This window comes from Bos grunniens, chromosome 1 (assembly GCF_055505025.1).
Source record: "Bos grunniens cultivar Pamir isolate PY7600 chromosome 1, Bosgru_T2T1.0, whole genome shotgun sequence".
NCBI lineage: Eukaryota > Metazoa > Chordata > Mammalia > Artiodactyla > Bovidae > Bos > Bos grunniens.
The window spans coordinates 79302234-79326866 of record NC_141165.1 but is presented as its reverse complement, the minus strand read 5'-3'; the positions used below and the strand labels follow the sequence as shown (position 1 = coordinate 79326866).

The following is a 24633-nucleotide window of genomic DNA, read 5'->3' as shown; positions in this document are numbered from 1 at the left end:
TCAGTGCGGTCACTTAGCAGTAGAATGTGCTGCTGTAGGAAGCAATGAACTTTCTGTCTGGCAACACCTTTGCATAAGTTGAGTCTGCTTCTGCTGTGTGTTTCAGTTGAGTACATTCCTGCAATAGGTAGGAAACTAGATGACCTTTAGGTCCCTTCCAATCTCAGTTTCAATAATTTCATAAAGAGTGAGCAGGGAATCTAAAAGGAAAGAAGAGCAGTTTCTGAGATGCATGGGGTAGTCATTGTGGACAGGGTGTGAGACAAGGTGGTAATTCAGATAAATTGATCTCAATATATTCTCTATCCATAATGTAGCATCATGATTTCTCATATATACTTGAAACATGAGAGTTAATTAACTGGACATTTTGTTTTCTCACCTCAAATTAGGATACATCTGCTTAGAGGACAACTGTGGTACACTGATTTAGATGATATGCCTTTCCCTGGGTATGGGGATATGTGGAAAGAGCAGTGACTAGGAGCAGGAAAATGGAAGTGTTAGAGTTTAATCCCAGGATTGCTCCAAACTCACCATCTGCTTTCTGAGAAATTTCTTGCAAATTCCATTTAGCTTCACTGAAGAGGAGATTTGTGAGATGTTAACTAAGAACTTTCAAAAACTGAGTGTAAGATAGCTCATCAGATACAAGATCTAGGCCCAGAAGCAACCTGATGACTTCGCCTCTCATATTTCACATGGCAGGCCTGAAATGAAATAGAGCTAACATTTTTTTACTTTTTTGTCTTGACTTTTGAGGCTAAAGGGAGGATTTTGAAGAAGATATCATAATTCATCCCTGTGAGTATAGAATTATCTGAAGAAGTGGCTACATTGGAGTGGAGTAAGGTAAGAATTGATCAAATATCAGTCACTCCGAAGGCTTTAAACTGAGTTTTTTGTTAGCGTCTGAAGATGTAATGTCTGCAGGGAAATCAGGAGGCCTGGCCCCCTAACTGCCTTCAGAGCACGTTGTGGGGGGTGCAGACCAAAGGTGAGTTTACACATCAGTGACTAAAATTTCCTGCCACTAAGCATAAGAAGTCACTCATGAGCAGCGTCCCAAAACCACAGCTACAGGATGTGGGCACAAGCCCTTGTATAATTGTTGGCCAAGAGCCAATGAGCATTCATCCCTGTGCAAATACTTGGGCTTTTTTGTTGTTGTTAACCTTTGAAAACCACAGGCATTAGTCTCTCTCTTTCTTTCCCTTTGGCACAAGTCATCTCTTTTCTCCACCTTGGTCTCTTGTGTGTAAAGAATTTCTGGGGGAGCTTTTAAACCTGAATTTAATACGTTTGCACTCCGCTGTCTTGCCCCACAAAATGCCAGGCAGAGGTAAAGCTGCCTTACAAAATATCTGCTGGCTTCCGCAGCTTTGTTTGGTCTTTTTAATCAGATACGACATCAGAGAGCTCCATGAGTGACCTTAGCCTTTTAAGAAAATACAAGTAATTTCTGGAAATTCCCCCTAAACAACGGTGACCTATTGTTTTCTCATGTCAGAATTAACCCAGAAGCTATGATACACTGGTTTAGATGACATGCCTTTTTCTGGGAATGGAGATATGTAGAAGGACAGTGGGGCTGGAATAGGAGATTGAAAACTTTAGAGTTTAATTCCATATCGCCAAAAAGCCACCATCTGTTTTTGAGCAATTTCTTTCCAATTTCTAGGCTTTTGCTTTGTGTTCTGTGAAATGAAAGCATTGGATTAGATGGTTTCTATGCTTCCTTAACCCCAGGGCTCTAGGAATTGGCTTCCTTAAGAATGTTTCAGCAAAGGGACAATGAGAGGAGGGCTCAAAGCAAAAGATCCTCATAAATTGGCTTCTCTTTTCTGCCTTAGAGGATGGCCAAGGGGCAGCCTCCAAAAAAGCCCAAGTGCCCACTGGAAGCCTAGGTGTGGTGATTCTTGGCAGTTTCTCTTTTTGTAAGTGTTAAAGAATGCGTCAGTTTTGCTTCTGTAACCCCAATTCCCCATACCCAGGAATGGAAACAAGTTGAATCTACTCCAGCATGGGAATTTTATTTTTAAATAAAAGAGAGTGGCAGATCACTTTTACTTAAAAGAGACAGAAGGAGAAATTTGTAACCATCAAAACTGCCCAAGATACATCAGAAGACTATGAACAATCTGTCAATTGTTCAAATAGTTTCTGAATGGAGGTTTACTGGAGATTTTTTAGTGGAATTTCTTGAATGGATAAAGAACAGATAGAGAAGATGGCCAACCATGACATTTTTATGATGATATGCTTTATACTTAATGCCCCTTGTATCTAATCTTATTCCCAATCAGACCTATGTTGCCCCTTTGGGAAACTTTACTGGTATAGTTCAGATAATAGCCTGAAGGAAAAGCCCAGGGACACATATAGGTCTTTGGTTTGTGGGTTGTGGCTGGTTGTCTAGCTTATGGACAAGAAACCCAACTGTCCACTGGGAATACCACACGGCAAATGGTAAAGAGAGAGTAAGTTCATGCATGTGTGTGTGCTAAGTCATTTCAGTAGTGTCTGATTCTTGTGACTCTTTGGACTGTAGCCTACCAGGGTCCTCTGTCCGTGGGATTCTCCAGGCAAGAATACTGGAGTGGGTTGCCATGCCCTCCTCCAGGCAATCTTTCCCACCCAGAGATCGAATCCACATGTCTTATGTCTCCTGCATTGACAGGTGTGCTCTTCATCATTAGTGCCACATAGGAAGCCCCAGCAGGCCCATAGTGACCAGAAAAATAATTCCCAGAAGAACTGAATTTAGTTCCCTTGGATGTTGTCTGAGGTTCTGCACCAAAGTGGCATTGCTCTACAGGCAGATACTCAATGGTTTTTATTTAATAAAATAATTTGACTTCATTTCATTGAATCCTCCCAAGATCTTAACGAAGTAGGCAAAAGAGATAGGATCATCTCCATTTTACAGATGAGGAAATTAAACCTTAGGAAAATTAAGCTAATTTTCCAGGGCCTTACATGACTGATTCAACTCTTTCCAGACAAAAAAGGGTGTTTTAACTAATGACTGGGGCTTCCCTCGTGGCCCAGATGGTAACGAATCTGCCTGCAATACAGGAGACGTGGGTTTGATCTCTGGCTTGGAAAGATCCCCTGGAGAAGGGAATGGCTACCCACTCCAGTATTCTTGACTGGAGAATTCCATGGACAGAGGAGCCTGGCAGGCTACAGTCCAGAGAGTTACAGAGTCATATGTGACTGAGCAACTATCACTACTTAATGATTAACAACAATTATTTAAAGAATTATAAGGTCCCTGGTTTTAAAAGATTTTATCAATCATCTCTTTAGCAACCCCTTTCACAATATTCACTTTAGTTCCTCCTGCTGCTGCTGCTAAGTCACTTCAGTCGTGTCCGACTCTGTGCAACCCCGAAGACAGCAGCCCACCAGGCTCCCCTGTCCCTGGGATTCTCCAGGCAAGAACACTAGAGTGGGTTGCCATTTCCTTCTCCAATGCACGAAAGTGAAAAGTGAAAGTGAATTTCTTCAGTCGTGTCCAACTCTGAGCGACCCCATGGACTGCAGCCCACCAGGCTCCTCCGTCCATGGGATTTTCCAGGCAGGAGTACTGGCGTGGGTGCCATCGCCTTCTCCATTAGTCCCTCCTGGTACATGTCAAAGAGCAGTGCTTCCCATCCTTGGGCATTTTTAAGTATAAGAAGTTCTTTCTTTTTTTTTTTTTTTTTTTTTAATTCTCTTTATTACTTTTAAAAAAAAATCACATGCTCCCCATCCTGAACCCTCCTCCCTCCCAACCTCCCCATACCATCCCCCTGGGCCTTCCCAGCGCACCAGCCCCAAGCATCCAGCATCGTGCACTGAACCTGGACTGGCATCTCGTTTCATACATGACTTTCTTATCTTAAACTGCCATCCAAATCCCTGAATCCTCTCATCCTCTGATCATAATCCTGCTTCCTAGGTCCCACTTATCAGTTTCTAGAATATCCCACAAGATGGTCTGTATGAAATATGAAGATAGTTCTCATGTCATCTCTGAGATCACTCTTCTCACACTAAACAGCTTTGGTATCCTATTGTTACAGACTGGACCTCAGGGTTAAGAGATATCACCCTCCTCTCATCTTTTCTGATTTGCACTATATCCTTTCAAAGGTCATTTGGAAACAGTCCAACTTAGAAAATTCAAAGGGAATGAATATGCAGAAAGAAGTCAATTGTCAGACTGATCCTTAAATAAAGAGAATGTGCTGGACCTTTCATAGACCTCTGCCAACAAATGCCACTATCTTGAGGCAAATGGGGATTTTCGGGCAGCACTGTTAATAATAATTTGCCAATTGTGCCTGCTTCAGAACCACTGCCAAAGCAATCCAACGACTTTTCATTCCACTACTGTTGACGGGACAGCTAAGGATTTCAACATTTCCTTTTACAGTCTGAATAGAAGTTTCCTGCCTTGGGGACTGTAACAATATTTGCCATCACGAAGGGAAAAAAATGTGGGTCCTGGGAAGTGGAAAGAGAGGGAGAGAAGTACTAATGGAAGTAAACAAAGATAAAGACAAAATCAAACGAGAGTTTTTCAAGGTTTGGATTTTGAATGCCTCCTTCAAATTGATGTTTGTGAAACATCAGAGGTCAAATCTTTGAAACTGAGGAAGTAAGCAGGTTAAAGAAAAGACTTTAAAGTTAGACTTCACATAAGCATCCTCTCCCCCCAAAAAGCTGGAATTTTAAAATTGAATACCAGCCAAGGTGTCTCAAATTTGGGTCTTAGGACAGGCAAAAAGATGATTATGTTAATAATATATAGAATTCAGCATTAAAAGTTTTTTTGAGATTAAAAACAAATGAGATAATCTCCTGAGTTGTTTACAATTAGACATAAGTCAAGAAGAGACAAAGAGGAAATGTGAGAGAAAAGAAAGTGTAAACAGAATGAATTACAAAAGTGTTTTTGAAAAAAATGTTTCTTATCCCCTCTAGAATCCATAGACATTCCACAGAAGGCACTTGTAAGACCCAAAAGACAGGAGGTCAGTGGCATTCCCATCTCTGTCTCAACCACAGTGGTCTTACTTCTACCTGTTTTACATATTGGGCATCTGAAACAGATTCATTAGAAGGAAAGATCTGCTACTGAAAAATAAAACATAAGAACAATCAATCAAAAAAGAAAAAAAAACAGCAAAAAGGAAATGAGCCACTGAAAGTTCTTGATCAGGGAATGATATGATCAAATTGTGTTTTTGGAATCTGGCAACAAATGCAAAATGAATTAGAAGAGGCTCAGCCTTGGAAATGATACCAACTAAAAGGTTATAGCAATTATCCAGCTAAACAGAATTTAAAATGTGATCTAATAATATACCTGTGCGAATGAAAAGGAGAAATATATGAAAATTTTTGAAAGAATAAACTTTAGTTTGATATCTGGACATTGGGCTTAATGCTAAATATGGTCTGTTTGTGCCATCCCCCTAAATTTATACATTGAAATCCCAATGTCATGCTATTAAGAGGTGGGGCCTTAGCTTATGAGAGCAGAGCCCACATGAATGAGATTCTGTTGTTGATGTTCAGTCGCTTAGTCATGTCGAACTCTTAAACCGCATGAACTGCAGCACACCAGGCTCCCCTGTCCTTCACTATTTCCTAGAGTTTGCTCAGATTCATGTCCATTGAGTCAGTGATGGTAGCTAACCATCTCATCCTCTGCCACCTCCTTCTCCTTTTGCCTTCAACCTTTCCCAGCATCAGGATTAGTGCCCTTATAAAAGAAGCACAACAAAACTCTCTTGCCTCTTTGTCTTATAAGGATATAGCAAGAAATCTAAGTGCCAGGAGAGGGCCCACACCTGATCAGGTTGGTACCCTAACCTCAGAATTCCAACCTCCAGAACTGGAAGAAATAAATGTATGTTATTAGCCACCCAGCCTGTAGTATTTTTGTTATAGCAACCCAGACAGACTAAAAGAGATACTACATGGAATGTATTTGGCAAGAAGATTAAAGACATCAAAACTGATAACTGTGACTATTAAAATCTCATAGAGAAATCCAGAATTTTGAAGAAGCTGAATATAAGTGGCTACTGATATAGATAATCAGCAGACAGAAATGCAAAATTGAATCTTACAGAAATACCAGGGATGGGACTATGGATTTGGAAGTCATCCTCATAAAAAGGAAACTGAAATAATACAGATTGAGACCCCAGTGAGAGAGAAGATCAGGATCTAAGGGCTGAAAATAAAGACCCAGAACGTGCCCACATTTGGAGGACTGAGAAACAAGAACCCAGAGGGTCTGCCCTGAGTTTATGATCAGGTATTTATTTGATAATGTTATTCAATATACTTAGGTGAATTTATTTTCTGATTTTAAGAAATTTCATAAAAGATCTGAAGTGTGCATTTATCAGTCTAATCAAGCTTTTTGATCTCCTAAGATACTAAATATTTAAAACCATGTGATACTATTTAAAAGTAGCTGATTATTTCAATCTAAAAATACGGTGAGCTGAAACAGAATCTTCAGTAATGATGTAGCTATGGATGATGTATTTATCCACCAAAAAGAGTATCAAAAACCAATACTCCCCCGGGCAAGGGAATAGCCAAGTTTGTTTCGGTTTCCAATGAATGACATTAGCCCAGTGTAGGTCTCAATCAATATGGGTTCAGTGAGCACCGTCAATCCCTTTCCTCTTCCAGATTCAGTGGAATTCTTGTGGGTATTCTGGATAGCTGGAACAAGCTTAGACGTGAACCCAGATAACTGAAGAGGAAAAGAACACACAGAATTAGTGAGTGCAAAGCAGGTCCAGAGACACACCCTCTCCAGCCAGTCCTCACAAAAGTTGACTGCTCTCCTGGAGCTGCACTTATTCTTACTACTTAAACAGAAATCATTTCTTGGAATTGTTACTATTGCTTCTGTTAGTCTTTTAATAGATTGATCTGTTAATACATTTTGTATATAATAAAATTAACTGCCACACCTTATTTATTTTTCATTATTCATACCTTGTACAACATTAAGAAGTCAGTTTAACAAATATTTGCTGATAGTCTAGTGTGGATCAGACACCTGTCATGTACTGCTGAAGATTCAGACAAGTGAGATATAGCCTCTGCCCTCACAGTGAGTGTGTTGCTTCAGTTGTGTCTGACTCTTTGTGACCCTGTTGGAATGTAGCCCTCCAGGGTTCTCTATCTGTGGGATTCTCCAGGCAAGAATATTGGAGTGGGTTGCCATGCCCTCCTCCAGGAGATCTTCTCGACCCAGGGGTAGAAACTGCGACTCTCACATCTCCTATATTGGCAGGTGGGTTCTTTCTTTTTTGCCACTTTATCTATTTTTTAATTGAAGGATAATTGCTTTATAGAATTTTGTTGCTTTCTGTCAAACATCAACAAGAATCAGCCATAGGTACACCATGGCTGATCTCTCCCAAACCCCCTCCCATTCCACTCCTCATCCCACCCTTCTAGATTGTCACAGAGCCCCTATTTAAGTTCCCTGAGTCATACAGCAAATTCCCACTGGCTCTCTATTTTACATATGGTATTGTAAGTTTCCATGTTACTCTTTCCATGCATCTCACACTCTCTCCCTTCTCACCCCAGGTCCACAAGTCTGTTCTCTATGTCTGTTTCTCCACTGCTGCCATGCAGATAAATTCATCAGTATCATCTTTCTAGATTCCATGTATATGTGTCAGAATATGATATTTATATTTCTCTTACTTCACTCTGTATAATAGGCTCTAGGTTTGTATACCTCATCAGAATGACTCAAATGTGTTCCTTTTTATGGCTGAATAATATTCCATTGTATACATGTACCACAGCTTATTTATCCATTCATCTGTTGATAGATAGAATGTACTTATATGCAGGGTACATCACAAGAAACGCTGGGCTGGATGAAGCACAAGTCAGAATCAAGATTGCCAGGAGAAATATCAATAACCTCAGATATGCAGATGACACCACCCTTACGGCAGAAAGTGAAGAGGAACTAAAGAGCCTCTTGATGAAAGTGAAAGAGGAGAGTGAAAATGTTGGCTTAAAGCTCAACATTGAGAAAACTGAGATCATGGCATCCGGCCCCATCACTTTATGGCAAATAGATGGGGAAAGCAGTGGAAACAGTGGCAGACTTTATTATGGGGGGCTCCAAAATCACTGCAGGAGGAGACTGCAGCCATGAAATTAAAAGATGCTTACTCCTTGGCAGGAAAGTTATGACCAACCTAGATAGTATATTAAAAAGCAGAGACATTATTTTGCCAACAAAGGTCCATCTAGTCAAGGCTATGGTTTTTCCAGTAGTCATGTATGGATGTGAGAGTTGGACTATAAAGAAAGCTGAGTGCTGAAGAATTGATGCTTTTGAACTGTGGTGTTGGAGAAGACTCTTGAGAGTCCCTTGGACTGCAAGGAGATCCAACCAGTCCATCCTAAAGGAGATCAGTCCTGAGTGTTCATTAGAAGGACTGATGTTGAAGCTGAAACTCCAATATTTTGGCTACCTGATGCAAAGAGCTGACTCATTGGAAAAGACTCTGATGCTGGGAGGGATTGGGGGCAGGAAGAGAAAGGGACAACAGAGGATGAGATGGTTGGATGGCATCACCAACTCGATGGACATAAGTTTGGGTAAACTCCGGAAATTGGTGATGGAAAGGGAGGCCGGGTGTACTGCAGTCCATGGGGTCGCAAAGAGTTGGACACAACTGAGCAGCTGAACTGAACTGCACTGAACTGTCGATAGACATCTAGGTTGCTTCCATATTCTAGATGTTGTAAATAGTGCTGCAATGGACACTTTAGTACATGTATCTTTTTCAATTTTGGTTTCCTCAGGGTATATGCCTAGGAGTGGGAGTGCTGGGTTGTAAGGTGGTTTTATTCCTGGTTTTTTAAGGAATCTCCATACCATCTTCCATAGTGGCTATCTCAGTTTGATGGGTGGGTTATTTACCACTGAGCCATCGGGGAAGCCCACACAGCAGTGGCACTATAATAATATTTAAAAAATGAACTTGTAATGATCATACAAAGTCCATGAAAATAAACAGCAAAAACAGGCACAAGGTATTAAAGAAAAATAAAAGAAATCATATATGGCTAGAGGATCAAAAATGACTTCCAAAGGAGACATTTGAGACAATCCTCTAGGGGTTTCAGCAAGTGAAATGAGGTTAAAGAGGGTCTAGCTGACTGCTGCTGTTATTTCTAACCCAGCATCCTTCTCTCTATTTGAGATTCTTCTTCAAATAAGAGTGCCTCAGGGCTTCCCTGATGGTACAGTGGATATGAATCTGCCTGTCAATGCAAGAGACACGGGTTTCATCCCTGATCCAGGAAGATCATGTATGCCACAGAGCAACTAAGCTCATGCACCACAACAATTGAGCCTGTGCTCTAGAGCCCGGGAGTCACAGCTACTGAAGCCTTCACACCTAGAGCTAGCGCTCCACAGCACTAGCTATGTAACCATCTCATCCTCTGCCACCCCCATCTTCTTTTTTTCTCATTGCAGAGAAGCCACTGCAATAAGAAGCCTGCCCACCAAAACTAGAGAATAGCCCCCACTCCCACAACTTGAGAAAAGCCTGCACAGCAACAAAGATCCAGCACAGCCAATAAATAACTAATTTTTAAAAGATTAAAAAAGAATGCCTCTATTTTCCTTTGGAGAGCCACATTCTTCCATTTAGTGCAAATAGCTTAAGTGGAGCTGGCTTTAGTACATGACTCAGTTCTAACCAATCAGAGGAATCCATAGGAGACTGGTTTAGGTATGGGCACATGACCAATGCAGCTGTAAAACATATCATCCAAGTCCAAAGGTATTCATGGTCATTTTGGCCACACAGTGAAAACCTGACTGAGACTGAAAACAATAAAAGTGAAAGACCTAAGACATGAAGACTGAGAAATTCTTCACAAAACCATCCGAGTTACTAGATCAGCCTACCCTGAACTTCAAGTTAAATGAGTTAAAAAAAAAAAAAATCACTCTTTTGGTCAAATCAGGTTGAATTGGGTTGAGAGGAGGGTAATTCAGGGAGCACTGCAAACAGAGATATAAAGAAGGAAATGAAATAGGAAAGCCCAGATCTTTGTATTTCCAATTAGCCCAATTATATCCATTAACTCATTCCAGTATAAGCCACTCAGGTAAGTAAAAGAAGGTATCATTATTTCCATGTTAGAAATCAAGGCTCAGAGAAAGTAAATGATTTTGTCCAGAGTCACTCCATTTTCTGCACAATGGTAAAAAAGAACATTAGGAACAAGGGACTATTCACAGTGAGATCCAAATACGCTTTCTAGCGAACTGGCTTGCAAGTCTAAATTAAAACTTTCAAAGTGTATCCCAATATCCATATAAGTCATTATGCATATTCAACCAAGTGACCAATGTTTCTCCTTTTCTCCATAAGGAGGACCAATCTTTGCTTTGAGGGACTAATACAGAGTGATGATTCAATGAAGAAAGAGAAGCCTGTCGTTACCCATAATCACATTTTCAATATAAGTTTTATCCTGGACTGTTAATTTTATACCAAACTGCCCTTGGGCAAACCACTTCTCCATTGTAGCCTTAGTTTCCTTGTTAGTAAGAAAAAAATCTAAACTTTAGAATATATCCATCATTACTATTTGACCTAGTCTATAATGAACAAGGGGCTTCCCTGATAGCTCAGCTGTTAAAGAAACTGCCTGCAATGCAGGAGACCCTGGTTCAATTTCTGGGTTGGAAAGATTCCCCTGGAGAAAGGATAGACTACCCATTCCAGTATTCATGGACTCCCCTTGTGGCTCAGATAGTAAGGAATCCACCTGCAATGCAGGAGACCTGGGTTTGATTACTGGGCTGGGAAGATCCCCTGAAGGAGGGCATGGCAACTCACTCTAGTATTCTTACCTGGACAGAGGAACCTGAAGGGCTACAGTCCACAGGGCTACAAAGAGTTGGATATGACTGAAGTGACTTAGCACAGCACAGCACAGCACAAAAGGGACAAAAAATAGGAAAGAAAGAAAAGCCATGCAAATAAAACTTATGTGATTTACTTGTTCTGTTACCTTATCATAAATTCACTTCTCCTTTGTGAGCCTCAGCTTACTCTTTTGGAAAGAGGCATTGAAATCTATGGTTTGGGGCTAATTTTGTTGTTTAGTTACTAAGTCATGTCTGACTCTGTGACCCCATGGACTGCAGTACGCCAGGCTTCCCTGTCCCTCACTATCTCTCACAGTTTGCTCAAATTCATGTCCACTGAATTGTTGAGGCTATCTAACCTACTCATCCTCTGACCCCTACCCATCTCCTTTTGTATTCAATTTTTCCCAGCATCAGGGTCTTTTCCAATGAGTTGACTTTTCACATCAGGTGGCCAAAGTATTGGAACTTCAACAACTCAGAAGTTAAAAAAAATAGTGACTTTATGATAAACAACATAAAGTTTGCTAGAGTGCATTGATATCTGTGGGTTTTCAATAAAGTAATAGTTACCTAATTAGATAATGTCAAACCTCAATTTAAACTCATTTCCCTGACTAAAGAATCTAATAGATAAGCAAAGTTTTTCTTGTTTACCATGAGTTTCAGGCTATAGTGACAAAGACAGACAGAAGTTACCTCTTATTATTACTCCCAGCACCCTCTTTAAGACCTTAGAATGGATTTAAATATTACGTGTTACTGAATGAAACAAACTGTAGTCATATAGCCTGGAAATTCTAGAAAGGAAGACATGATTCCTCACAGAACACTCCACCAGTGCTTTGGTGACTGGATAAGAAAAACAGCAAGTGTTCTTTCTTAAGCTTCCAAAGAGAAAAGCAAAATGGGAAGAATAAATTAATTTCAATAACAGGAGTATTTAATTCAATTGCTATGTTTAAAATCACAAAGTAACCAAGGTCAGAAGTGATCTTAAGTGGGCAGATTCCAGTCACTCATCTATTGTTTTATTTGCCTTGCCTCATACTCACTAAGAAGCCACATTCCTCTACATGGACATACCCACCTCACAGCAATCTAACCATGTCCCCTTCATCATTGAGTACAGTGGGGGAAAAAAGTACATTTCCTTGCCCAAAACTAATGGTTAGATTTTAGAAGAATCATTTAATCTCCCTGGATCTTAGTTTATGTATCTGAAAATGGGAAAATAATAATGATGGTAAATACCAACTTCATCAGACTATTGTATGAATCCCAGTGAATTGCTCAAAAATATTTTAAAGCATACTACTGCAGCCATGAAATTAAAAGACGCTTACTCCCTGGAAGTAAAGTTATAACCAACCTAGATAGCATATTCAAAAGCAGAGACATTACTTTGCCAACAAAGGTTCGTCTAGTCAAGGCTATGGTTTTTCTAGTGGTCATGTATGGATGTGACAGTTGGACTGTGAAGAAGGCTGAGTACCGAAGAATTGATGCTTTTGAACTGTGGTGTTGGAGAAGACACTTGAGAGTCCCTTGGACTGCAAGGAGATCCAACCAGTCCATTCTAAAGGAGATCAGCCCTGGGATTTCTTTGGAAGGAATGATGCTAAAGCTGAAACTCCAGTACTTTGGCCACCTGATGTGAAGAGTTGACTCATTGGAAAAGACTCTGATGCTGGGAGGGATTGGGGGCAAGAGGAGAAGGGGATGACAGAGGATGAGATGGCTGTATGGCATCACTGACTCGATGGATGAGAGTCTGAGTGAACTCTGGGAGTTGGTGATGGACAGGGAGGCCTGGCATGCTGCAATTCATGGGGTCACAAAGAGTCAGACACGACTGAGCGACTGATCTGATCTGATCTGATGAAAGTGAAAGTGAAGTCGCTCAGTCGTGTCCAACTCTTTGCGACCCCATGGACTGTAGCCTACCAGGCTTCTCCGTCCATGGGATTCTCCAGGCAAGAATACTGGAGTGGGTTACCATTTCCTTCTCCAGGGGATCTTCCCAACCCAGGGATCAAATCTGGGTCTCCCCATTGGAGGCAGACACTTTAACCTCTGAGCCACCAGGGAAGCCCAAAGCTTACTATTTATAGATGTAAATATTATCACAGGCAAGAAAGAGTTTAGATTCCTTAGTCCTACTCCTTTCGATTCCAGACTTTGAATGCCAATTTCCTTAATATGCATCATAGACTTGAGAAAGTATTTTTTTAATCTTGTGATATGCCCTATTCTAAAGCAATAAAAATTCCCTGGATGCCAAAGGATATATATTAAATTCTATTCAGAAACCATGATTTCAAAAGACATGGGTTGAGCATCTAAGTATCTCTTTCAAGGTATTTATCAATTATAAAGGAAAAATACTAACTTTACAAAGGAGCAATCTGGCACACACCATCTTAGACAAATGATTAAGTTAATATCTGTAACAAGGCATACAGGCACAGTGAACCTGCAATATGATGCAGTGAAACGACACAGCGTCACTTCTGCAGTATTTTTGCCCTTAAAAAAAGCAGACTTCAATCTAATCATGAGAAAACATCAGCCAAACCCACCATCAGATCAGATCAGATCAGTCGCTCAGCCGTGTCCGACTCTTTGCGACCCCATGAATCGCATCACGCCAGGCCTCCCTGTCCATCACCAACTCCCAGAGTTCACTCAGACTCTCGTCCATCGAGTCAGTGATGCCATACAGCCATCTCATCCTCTGTCGTCCCCTTCTCCTCTTGCCCCCAATCCCTCCCAGCATCAGAGTCTTTTCCAATGAGTCAACTCTTTGCATCAAGTGGCCAAAGTACTGGAGTTTCAGCTTTAGCATCATTCCTTCCAAAGAAATCACAGGGCTGATCTCCTTCAGAATGGACTGGTTGGATCTCCTTGCAGTCCAAGGGAGTCTCAAGAGTCTTCTCCAACACCACAGTTCAAAAGCATCAATTCTTCGGCACTCAGCCTTCTTCACAGTCCAACTCTCACATCCATACATGACCACTAGAAAAACCATAGCCTTGACTAGACAGACCTTTGTTGGCAAAATAATGTCTCTGCTTTTGAATATGCTATCTAGGTTGGTCATAACTTTCCTTCCAAGGAGTAAGCGTCTTTTATTTCATGGCTGCAGTCACCATCTGTAGTGATTTTGGAGCCCCCAAAAATAAAGTCTGACACTGTTTCCACTGTTTTCCCATCTATTTCCCATGAAGCGGTGGGACCGGATGCCATGATCTTCATTTTCTGAATGTTGAGCTTTAAGCCAACTTTTTCACTCTCCTCTTTCACTTTCATCAAGAGGCTTTTGAGTTTCTCTTCACTGTCTGCCATAAGGGTGGTATCATCTGCATATCTGAGGTTATTGATATTTCTCCCTGAAATCTTGATTCCAGCTTTTGTTTCTTCCAGTCCAGCGTTTCTCATGATGTATTCTGCATATAAGTTAAATAAACAAGGTGACAATATACAGCCTTAATGAACTCCTTTTCCTATTTGGAACCAGTCTGCTGTTCCATGTCCAGTTCTAACTGTTGCTTCCTGACCTGCATACAAATTTCTCAAGAGGCAGATCAGGTGGTCTGGTATTCCCATCTCTTTCAGAATTTTCCACAGTTTATTGTGATCCACACAGTCAAAGGCTTTGGCATAGTCAATAAAGCAGAAATAGATGTTTTTCTGGAACTCTCTTGCTTTTTCCATGATCCAGCCACCATGAGAACATTCTATCAAAAGCCCCGAGGTCATGGGAAAAAAAAGAAAAAGGAAAGACTGAGAGACTGGTCACATTTTGGAGGAGAATAAAGAAACAGAATACTTAAATATAACATGGAATCTTGGATTGAATTCTGGAGTACGCAGAAGACATTAGGAAAAACAAAACAAAAAGCTGATGAAATTTGGCTAAGATCTGTATTTTAGTTAATAGTCCTATGAGAGTGAAAGTGTTAGTCACTCAGTCGTGTCTGACTCTTTATGACCATGAACTGTTGCCTTCCAGGCTCCTCTGTCCACAGGATTCTCCAGGCAAGAATAGTAAAGTGGGTTGACATTTCCTTCTCCAGGGGATGTTCCTGACCCAGGGATAGAACCTGGGTCTCTTGCATTACAGGCAGACTCTTTACCATCTGAGGCACCAACGAAGCCCTGCTACAGTATAGTATTGTACTGATGTTTTATTTCTAGGTTTTGATCCCTGTATTATAGTTATGTAAGTTTCTAGAAGAGTTTGAATGAAATTCTAATATTTAGGAAAGAATTCATGTGCTTAATTTTCCAAAGGGATATAGAAAAAAATCAGTCTTGATACTTTTTGAAACTTGTTCCTTACAACACTTTTCCTTATAGGTTGGGTGACCATATCATACATTATCCAAATCAGAATTCTTTTGAAAAGCAAGAAAATGCTATTATTAATAGTATTAAACACACACACACACACATGCCTGAAGTCTTAGGAAAAAGTTAGGGAAGAAAAGCTACAATCACATCAATCATAGCTGCTTTATTTTTATCAGTTTTATATATTTGGGTTCTGAGAAGGGTTTTTTTTGTAGAAAACTTTTCCTTTAAAAAATAAAAAAACCCACTGTATTAAGCTTGCCTAAGAAACTCTCTGATAGTCTGTTCAATCCACAAAGAGTTACAGTCCCCATGCTCTTATTCATCTTTCACAACCAAGCTCAAATCCTTTCTCTTCCATAATGCCTTCCCAAATAGTCAAGACAAAAATTACTTTTTATTCTATCATATTTCATATATGCATCTCAAATTTTCATCCAGTTTTCTGAGAATCAAAGTCACAAGTATGGCTATTCATCTATACAACTAATCTAATATTTCTCTACCTTGGAATTATTGCTATTTGGGGCTAGGATATTATTTCCAGCAGGGGAGTATGTCCTCCAGATTTCAGAAAGCTAAGCAGTAGCACCTCAATCCCAGAAGTGATAATCAATAGTGTTGTCCACATATTGCCAATGTCCCCCAGGGATAAAATCATCTCCTGCTGAGAACCACTGAACCAAAGGAAGTATAGAACATGATATATCATGAGTATTCAGATCAAAGAGATCTGGTCTTACATTGCTAATGTGGTTCTCACTAGCTGTGTGATCTTGGGCAAGTCTAACCTCTCTGAATTTTATAGTTCCTCTTCTATAAAATAAGGATATTAATAGCATCAAGCACCGTCCAAGGAGCAGTGGCTGTGCAGGCGCAGGAGGGCCGAGAGGAGCTACTCCATGTTCAAGGTCAGGAGGAGCGGTGGTGAGGAGATACCCCTCTTCCAAGGTAAGGAGCAGCAGCTGTGCTTTGCTAGAGCAGCCATGAAGAGATACCCCACGTCCAAGGTGAGAGAAACCCAAGTAAGATGGTAGGTGTTGCAAGAGGGCATCAGAGGGCAGACACACTGAAACCATAGTCACAGAAAACTAGTCAATCTAATCACACAGACCACAGCCTTGTCTAACTCAATGAAACTAAAGCCATGCCCTGTGGGGCCACCCAAGATGGGCGGGTCAGGGTGGAGAGATCTGAAAGAATGTGGTCCACTGGAGAAAGGAATAGCAAACCACTTCAGTATTCTTGCCTTGAGAACCCCATGAACAGTAGGAAAAGGCAAAATGATAGGATACTAAAAGAGGAACTCCCTGGGTCGGTAGGTGCCCAAGATGCTACTGGATGTCAGTGGAGAAATAACTCCAGAAAGAATGAAGGGATGGAGCCAAAGCAAAAACAGTACCCAGTTGTGGATGTGACTGGTGATGGAAACAAGGTCCAATGCTGTAAAGAGCAATATTGCATAGGAACCTGGAATGTTAGGTCCATGAATCAAGGCAAATTGGAAGTGGTCAAACAGGAAATGGCAAGTGTGAACGTTGACATTCTAGGAATCAGCGAACTAAAATGGACTGGAATGGGTGAATTTAACTCAGATGACCATTATATCTACTACTGCAGGCAGGAATCCGTTAGAAGAAATGGAGTAGCCATCATGGTCAACAAAAGAGTCTGAAATATAGTACTTGGATGCAATCTCAAAAATGACAGAATGATCTCTGTTCATTTCCAAGGCAAACCATTCAACATCTCAGTAATCCAAGTCTATGCTCCAAACAGTAACACTGAAGAAGCTGAAGTTGAACAGTTCTATGAAGACCTACAAGACCTTTTAGAACTGACACCCAAAAAGATGTCCTTTTCATTATAGGGGACTGGAATGCAAAAGTAGGAAGTCAAGAAACACCTGGAGTAACAGGCAAATTTGGCTTTGGAATACGGAACGAAGCAGGGCAAAGGCTAATAGAGTTTTGCCAAGAGAACACGTTGGTCATAGCAAACACCCTCTTCTGAAAACACAAGAGAAGACTCTACACATGGACATCACCAGATGGTCAACACTGAAATCAGATTGATTATATTCTTTGCAGCCAAAGATGGAGAAGCTCTATGCAGTCAGCAAAAACAAGACCGGGAGCTGACTGTGGCTCAGATCATGAACTCCTTATTGCCAAATTCAAACTTAAATTGAAGAAAGTAGGGAAAACCACTAGACCATTCAGGTATGGCTTAAATCAAATCCCTTATGATTATACAGTGGAAGTGAGAAATAGATTTAAGGGACTAGATCTGATAGATAGAGTGCCTGATGAACTATGGACTGAAGTTCATGACATTGTACAGGATTCAGGGATCAAGACCATCCCCATGGAAAAGAAATGCAAAAAAGCAAAATGGCTGTCTGGGGAGGCCTTACAAATAGCTGTGAAAAGAAGAGAAGTGAAAAGCAAAGGAGAAAAGGAAAGATATAAGCATATGAATGCAGAGTTCCAAAGAATAGCAAGAAGAGATAAGAAAGCCTTCCTCAGTGATCAATGCAAAGAAATAGAGGAAAACAACAGAATGGGAAAGATTAGAGATCCCTTCAAGAAAATTAGAGATAACAAGAGAACATTTCATGAAAAGATGGGCTCGATAAAGGACAGAAATGGTATGGACCTAACAGAAGCAGAAGATATTAAGAAGAGATGGCAAGAATACACAGAAGAACTGTACAGAAAAGATCTTCACGACCAAGATAATCACAATGGTGTGATCACTGACCTAGAGCCAGACATCCTGGAATGTGAAGTCAAGTGGGCCTTAGAAAGCATCACTATGAACAAAGCTAGTGGAGGTGATGGAATTCCAGTTGAGCTATTCCAAATCCTGAAAGATGATGCTGTGAAAGTGCTGCACTCAATATGCCAGCAAATTTGGAAAACTCAGCAGGGGCCACAGGACTGGAAAAGGTCAGTTTTCATTCCAATCCCAAAGAAAGGCAATGCCAAAGAATGCTCAAACTACCGCACAATTGCACTCATCTCACACGCTAGTAAAGTAATGCTCAAAATCCTCCAAGCCAGGCTTCAGCAATACATGAACTGTGAATTTCCAGATGTTCAAGCTGGTTTTAGAAAAAGCAGAGGAACCAGAGATCATATTGTCAACATCTGCTGGATCATGGAAAAAGCAAAAGAGTTCCAGAAAAACATCTATTTTTTCTTTAATGAGTATGCCAAAGCCTTTGACTGTGTGGATCACAATATACTGTGGAAAATTCTGAAAGAGATGGGAATACCAGACCACCTGACCTGCCTCTTGAGAAACCTATATGCAGGTCAGGAAGCAACAGTTAGAACTGGACATGGAACAACAGACTGATTCCAAATAGGAAAAGGAGTACATCAAGGCTGTATATTGTCACCCTGTTTATTTAACTTATATGCAGAGTACATCATGAGAAACGCTGGACTGGAAGAAACACAAGCTGGAATCAAGATTGCCGGGAGAAATATCAATAACCTCAGATACGCAGATGACATCACCCTTACGGCAGAAAGTGAAGAGGAACTAAAAAGCCTCCTGATGAAAGTGAAAGAGGAGAGTCAAAAAGTTGGCTTAAAGCTCAACATTCAGAAAACTAAGATCATGGCATCTGGTCCCACCGCTTCATGGGAAATAGATGGGGAAACAGTGGAAACAGTGTAAGACTTTGTTTTTCTGGGCTTTAAAATCACTGCAGATGGTGACTGCAGCCATGAAATTAAAAGACACTCCTTGGAAGGAAAGTTATGACCAACCTAGATAGCATATTCAAAAGCAGAGACATTACTTTGCCAACAAAGGTTCGTCTAGCCAAGGCTATGGTTTTTCCATTGGTCATGTATGGATGTGAGAGTTGGACTGTGAAGAAAGCTGGGCACTGAAGAATTGATTCTTTTGAACTGTGGTGTTGGAGAAGACTCTTGAGAGTCCCTTGGACTGCAAGGAGATCCAACCAGTCCATCCTAAAGGAGATGAGTCCTGGGTGTTCTTTGGAAGGAATGATGCTAAAGCTGAAACTCCAGTACTTTGGCCACTTGATGCAAAGAGTTGACTCATTGGAAAAGACTCTGATGCTGGGAGGGATTGGGGGCTGGAGGAGAAGGGGATGACAGAGGAAGAGATGGCTGGATGGCATCACCGACTCGATGGATGTGAGTTTGAGTGAACTCCGGGAGTTGGTGATGGACAGCAAGGCCTGGCGTGCTGCGGGGTCACAAAGAGTCAGACATGACTGAGTGACTGAACTGAACTGAATAGCATCAAATTCATAAGTTGTCTACAAAGATCAAACTAACTTCAATAAATAAGGATTTGTAAATGCTCTATGCACATGTGCCCACCTGCTAATGTCTTCCAGGAAGGTCTGGGGAAGGATATAAGATTAAGGTAGAACTTGGAGTCATATTGCAAAGGCATTAAAGGAAGCCTATTGCCAATAATCAATATTGTGAATAAATAATTAACTATGTCATCATTTAACTATGATTTCCCCAAATCTAAAGCTCAGTTCACCTCAACTTTTCCATGGGCAACACCTTCTTGGTTGTCAAGATGCCTTTTCACAGATTTTATATATATATATATATATATATATATATATATATATATATATATATATATGAAATTGGGTTACGGAATGCCTCCCCAGTCCTCATCATAAGTTTTATTTCATGAGAATTCTCTGTGGCCTCAGAATCAAAATGCTGGAAGGAAAAAGTTAACACTACTTTACATTCAGTGAACTTGGCATTTCACTCAGGTAAGATGCCCTTCATTTCTAGTCATTTCTGTGAGCTCTTTAAGATGGACCATGAAAACAGAGGGACAAGATGGGCATGAAGGAGAGGCAGACAAAAGGCCAAGTCCCCAGGCTGGCTCTTGAGCATTTCAAGCACCTGAACTTAATCTGTGTGACAGGAACGTGGTGTCATTTGATATGAATGCCACCAGCCACATACTTTTCTTTAAAAGCTTTTATACGCCCACCCCTGGCTCCCTCTATTATTCCAGCCTCAAAAGCAGAGGGTCAAGTTTTAACAACTCCGGTTACAGAAGGCCTGAGTGCTGGTTAGGGTAAAGGATAGGTGTATGTGGTGTGTGTGTGTGTGTGTGTGTGTGATATTCTTGACTTTACAGCGATTATTTACCAGCTGAGTGACTGGGCCCCTGGTTTGCTTCAGGTGCTGTCTGCCAGCAGTTCACTGCCCAGAGTCTCAGTTTTCCTTATTACAACCATCTCTTGCTTCCTGTTTACCCTGGGTAAAGAGACCAGGTTTCATGCCTGCAGGCCCACATTCCTTTGCTGAGCAGGTTTTCCAAGCCTCAGGCTACAGGTTTCACCCTCCCATTGTAGCAAGTGAAGCATGTTGAAATAAAAAGTAAGTCCATCCAACACCCAACAATGGAAACCACTTGGGAAGCCGCACAACTGAACAGAATGTTTGTATCATCCTTGCACGATTATTTGGAATTATCTTTATAGATACACTGTGACTGTATGTTCAAGAGTATAGAGCAAAAAAGGAGACTGAGGCAGAAGCTTTTTTTCCTACAAATTCTAATTTCTATCCTCATCCTATTCCATTTCCCCAACCCTCCCCATGCATATATGCACATTCACACACACACACATACACACACACACACTTTAAACTCTAGCTTAAGTGAATGACTCTTTGTCCAAGAACATCTTATACACGTTTGTAATTTGCAGCATCTAATCATGTTTCTTTTACTTAAAATGTCTTTCGGCATCTGCTTTGATGGCTAAATCACTCTTGAGTTTCACATCAAATGTTATCACATTTGTTAACTTCTGGACTTATCTATTGTTTTTGCTGGGCTCTGATAGAACCTTTTGATTCTATCAACAGTATTTGTACATCAAATTATAATTTTTTAAGTACCATTTTTGCATTCTCCCTCTAGACTATAAATGTCTGGAGGACAAAATCTGTTTTATTCTTCTTGCTATCCCAACAATTAGGGCTTCCCTGGTGGCTCAGTGGTAAAGAATCTGTCTGCCAATGCAGGAGACACAAGTTCGATCCCTGGGTTCTGAAGAGCCCCTGGAGAAGGAAATGGCTACTCTAACATTCTTGCCTGGGAAATCCAATAGACAGAGGAGCCTGGCAGAATACAGTCCATGGGGTCACAAAAGAGTAGGACACAACTCAGCAACTAAACAAACAACAAAATTCCAATGAGTATCCACTGCATTGCTCTGCATATATTAACAGTATGCCAGGTGGACACTTAACAAATATTTGTTAAGGAATGCCATGGCAATCCAATGGTTAGGACTCAGTGCTTTCATTGTCAAGACCAATGAAATTAGTCATTCAATCTGGGTTCAATCCTAAGTCAGGGAATGAAGACTCCAAAAGCCGAGCAGCCGAACAATTAAAATAACAAAAATAAACAAATAAATATTTGTTCAGTCTATGTGGTGGGAAACCAAGGGGTTAAGAATATAAAGTTACATTTGATTACTAAAATATTGGTTCAGTTTCATAATTCTCTCAAAAATAAGAAGAAAGATGCCAGACAAAAGTAAAAAAGGTTTGGTCTGTGGCTCACTTTGATTAGGCAATAGAGCATTCATGATCTATTCACTATTATTCTAAAGCTCTGGACTCAATCACTAGTTCCTCTCAACAAGACTCTCCACACAATCAAAGAATCCATTAAGACAATGTGAAATCAAGCACATTAATCAGTTAGATTCTTGGTCTATAATTTGCTTAATAAATACCACTCTGTAACCTGTCTTCACTGATTAAACTCACTTTAATTGTTCCTGCAAATTGCAAGCCCTCCAAGCTTCATGTAGATTAAAGAATATATCACAAGATTCCTTTAACTGCCCCTTATCGATCATGCCTCTAATTATGAGTAGCCCTAACGATGGTGGCTTAAGTTAATTTTCGAAACATGGAGCTAGTCTTGACGGTTCAAATTAGTCGAGATTCTGACCATTTAACTGGGCCTACGTAAGTGTCCAAAGAATGACCTCTTGATGTCAGAGGGCCAAAAACTCCACCCTCAGATCATGCTGATGCTGCCATTTTCTGAATATGCATCCGAAGAAGCAGCAGTTAACTTAGGTATGCCTGCGTGGAACACGGATCGCCTCAGCTTTTTCTTGCCTCCAATCACCTTTCTCCATGCCTCAGACCACCCTGCTTCTTTATCTCATAAATATCTCAAGCCTCTTGAGTTTGGGGAGGCAGATTGGAGATCTGTTCTCCTTTCTTCTCTTTTGGCTTCCTTGGGAAGAAATCCTTTCTCTGCAGAAAACCTCAGCATCTAAGCATTTGGCTTGCTGTGCATTGGGCAAATGAAACTAATTCCGTAACAAATGGTTAAAAGAAGAAAGATATGGCTAGAAGTTGCAAATATAAAGTGGATGAAACAATTAAGAATAACTGACCTTGGTTGTAAAAATATGATATATCCTACCCTATCATATATCATAGCCATGACTATGAATATGCACACACACAGACTTCCTTCTGGTTTTTTCTTCTTGAGCATTAACAAATTATTTGAATGTGGAAATACAGTTATAATTATAAGACCTCAGCCAATTCACTTAACCACTGTAAGAACCTCCACTTTTAAAGTGGAGATAGCATTCTGACCTCAAAGAGTTTTTGTTAATTGAATTACATGAAAACATGCAAACTGTAATCAATAAATATCATGTAATTACAACAAAGGTCCATCTAGTCAAGGCTATGGTTTTTCCTGTGGTCGTGTATGGATGTGAGAGTTGGACTGTGAAGAAGGCTGAGTGCCGAAGAATTGACGCTTTTGAACTGTGGTGTTGGAGAAGACTCTTGAGAGTCCCCTGGACTGCAAGGAGTTCCAACCAGTCCATTCTGAAGGAGATCAGCCCTGTGATTTCTTTGGAAGGAATGATGCTAAAGCTGAAACTCCAGTACTTTGGCCACCTCATGCGAAGAGTTGACTCATTGGAAAAGACTCTGATGCTGGGAGGGATTGAGGCCGGAGGAGAAGGGGACGACAGAGGATGAGATGGCTGGATGGCATCACTGACTCAATGGACGTGAGTCTGAGTGAACTCCAGGAGTTGGTGATGGACAGGGAGACCTGGCATGCTGCGGGTCATGGGGTCGCAAAGAGTTGGACACGACTCAGCAACTGAACTGAACTGAATTACAAAATTTATATGAAATTATTATGTCTTGTAATAATAAAAGCAGTACCAAAAATGTTTCTATTTTCACAACTGTTTATACGAGAAATGCAAAGTATGTGAACGCGCAGATTGAAAAAGTTGGTAAGGATTGGAGGTAAGCAAGAATATCTGGAAAGAGGCCACTTGACTATCATACTTATCAGATGTAGAAATGATATAGAGTTAGTGAGATAGGTAAAAGAAGTAGTGAATTTTGACATAGTATTTCATAAATTGATGGGCATTTTTTTAGATCAGTGCTGAAGGACTTAGAGATAGTATAAATTTGAATTTGAATGCAATTTACCCATTAATGCTCCTTCCTCAGGTACCTTTCAGCCCAATCAATCCCATGACTCAGCTTTGCCCCAGTGTTGTATGATCTGACACCTATATTACCAGTTCAACTTTGTCTCCTGAGCTTCAAACAGACCTAAATTTCTAACTTCCTGGCAACCAGCTCAACTCCACATTTCATGAACATTTCAAACTCAATATGTCCTAAACAGAATCCCCACACCTACTCTTCTTTTAGTTCTCTCCTTTTAAATTAATGGACTCACCATCTACCAAAACAGACTACAATCTTTGACATCTTCTTCTCATTCACCTACCATATCCTATCAGTTATCTTCTTCCACTGATATCCTGAATATCTCAAGATTTCTTCATCTCTCTCCATTCCTAGCACCCCTAATGTAGTCTATGTACTTATATGTACCATATGAGCCAATACAATTATGGTGAGAAATACACAAGATTCAACTCCAGCTAAGCTGTCTGTGTCTAAGACACTCCATGCACTTTCAACTGTCTCCACATCTTTGCATCTGATCCAAACTTCTTTTTCAGTTCTTTAATACTTATTTTAAAATCTTTGTATTTTTATCTGCTTCCTCTATTAAACAATGCCTTCCACAAAGGCAAGAATCTTGTCTCATTTATATTTGTATTCTTAATCACAATCATAATACCCACAACTTGTAGGTACTAGAAAACATTTGTCAAATAAAGAGATTCCAAGTGCTGTAGAATAAAAGACTCTGAGTAAAAACCAAAAAAAATTAAAATAAAAAAATGAATTTTATAAATGTAC

The 24633-nt window shown here is 40.4% G+C and overlaps 1 protein-coding gene across 12 annotated transcripts in view; it reads right to left on the bottom strand.

The window, feature by feature from the left end:
* The window catches only part of TPRG1 (tumor protein p63 regulated 1), a 373176-nt gene that overhangs the window by 122284 nt on the left and 226259 nt on the right, over positions 1-24633 (bottom strand). For 2 of the 12 annotated variants that reach the window (XM_086399080.1, XM_086399071.1), the window contains one exon: positions 6305-6769. The exons of 9 other annotated variants lie outside the window; for them this stretch is intronic. In XM_086399080.1, the coding sequence (XP_086255206.1) occupies positions 6575-6769 (195 nt within the window). In that variant the 3' untranslated portion in view covers positions 6305-6574. Of the gene's footprint in view, positions 1-6304; positions 6770-14563; positions 14692-24633 lie in introns of those variants that run through there. One more of the 12 variants, XM_086399056.1, reaches the window with a different exon arrangement.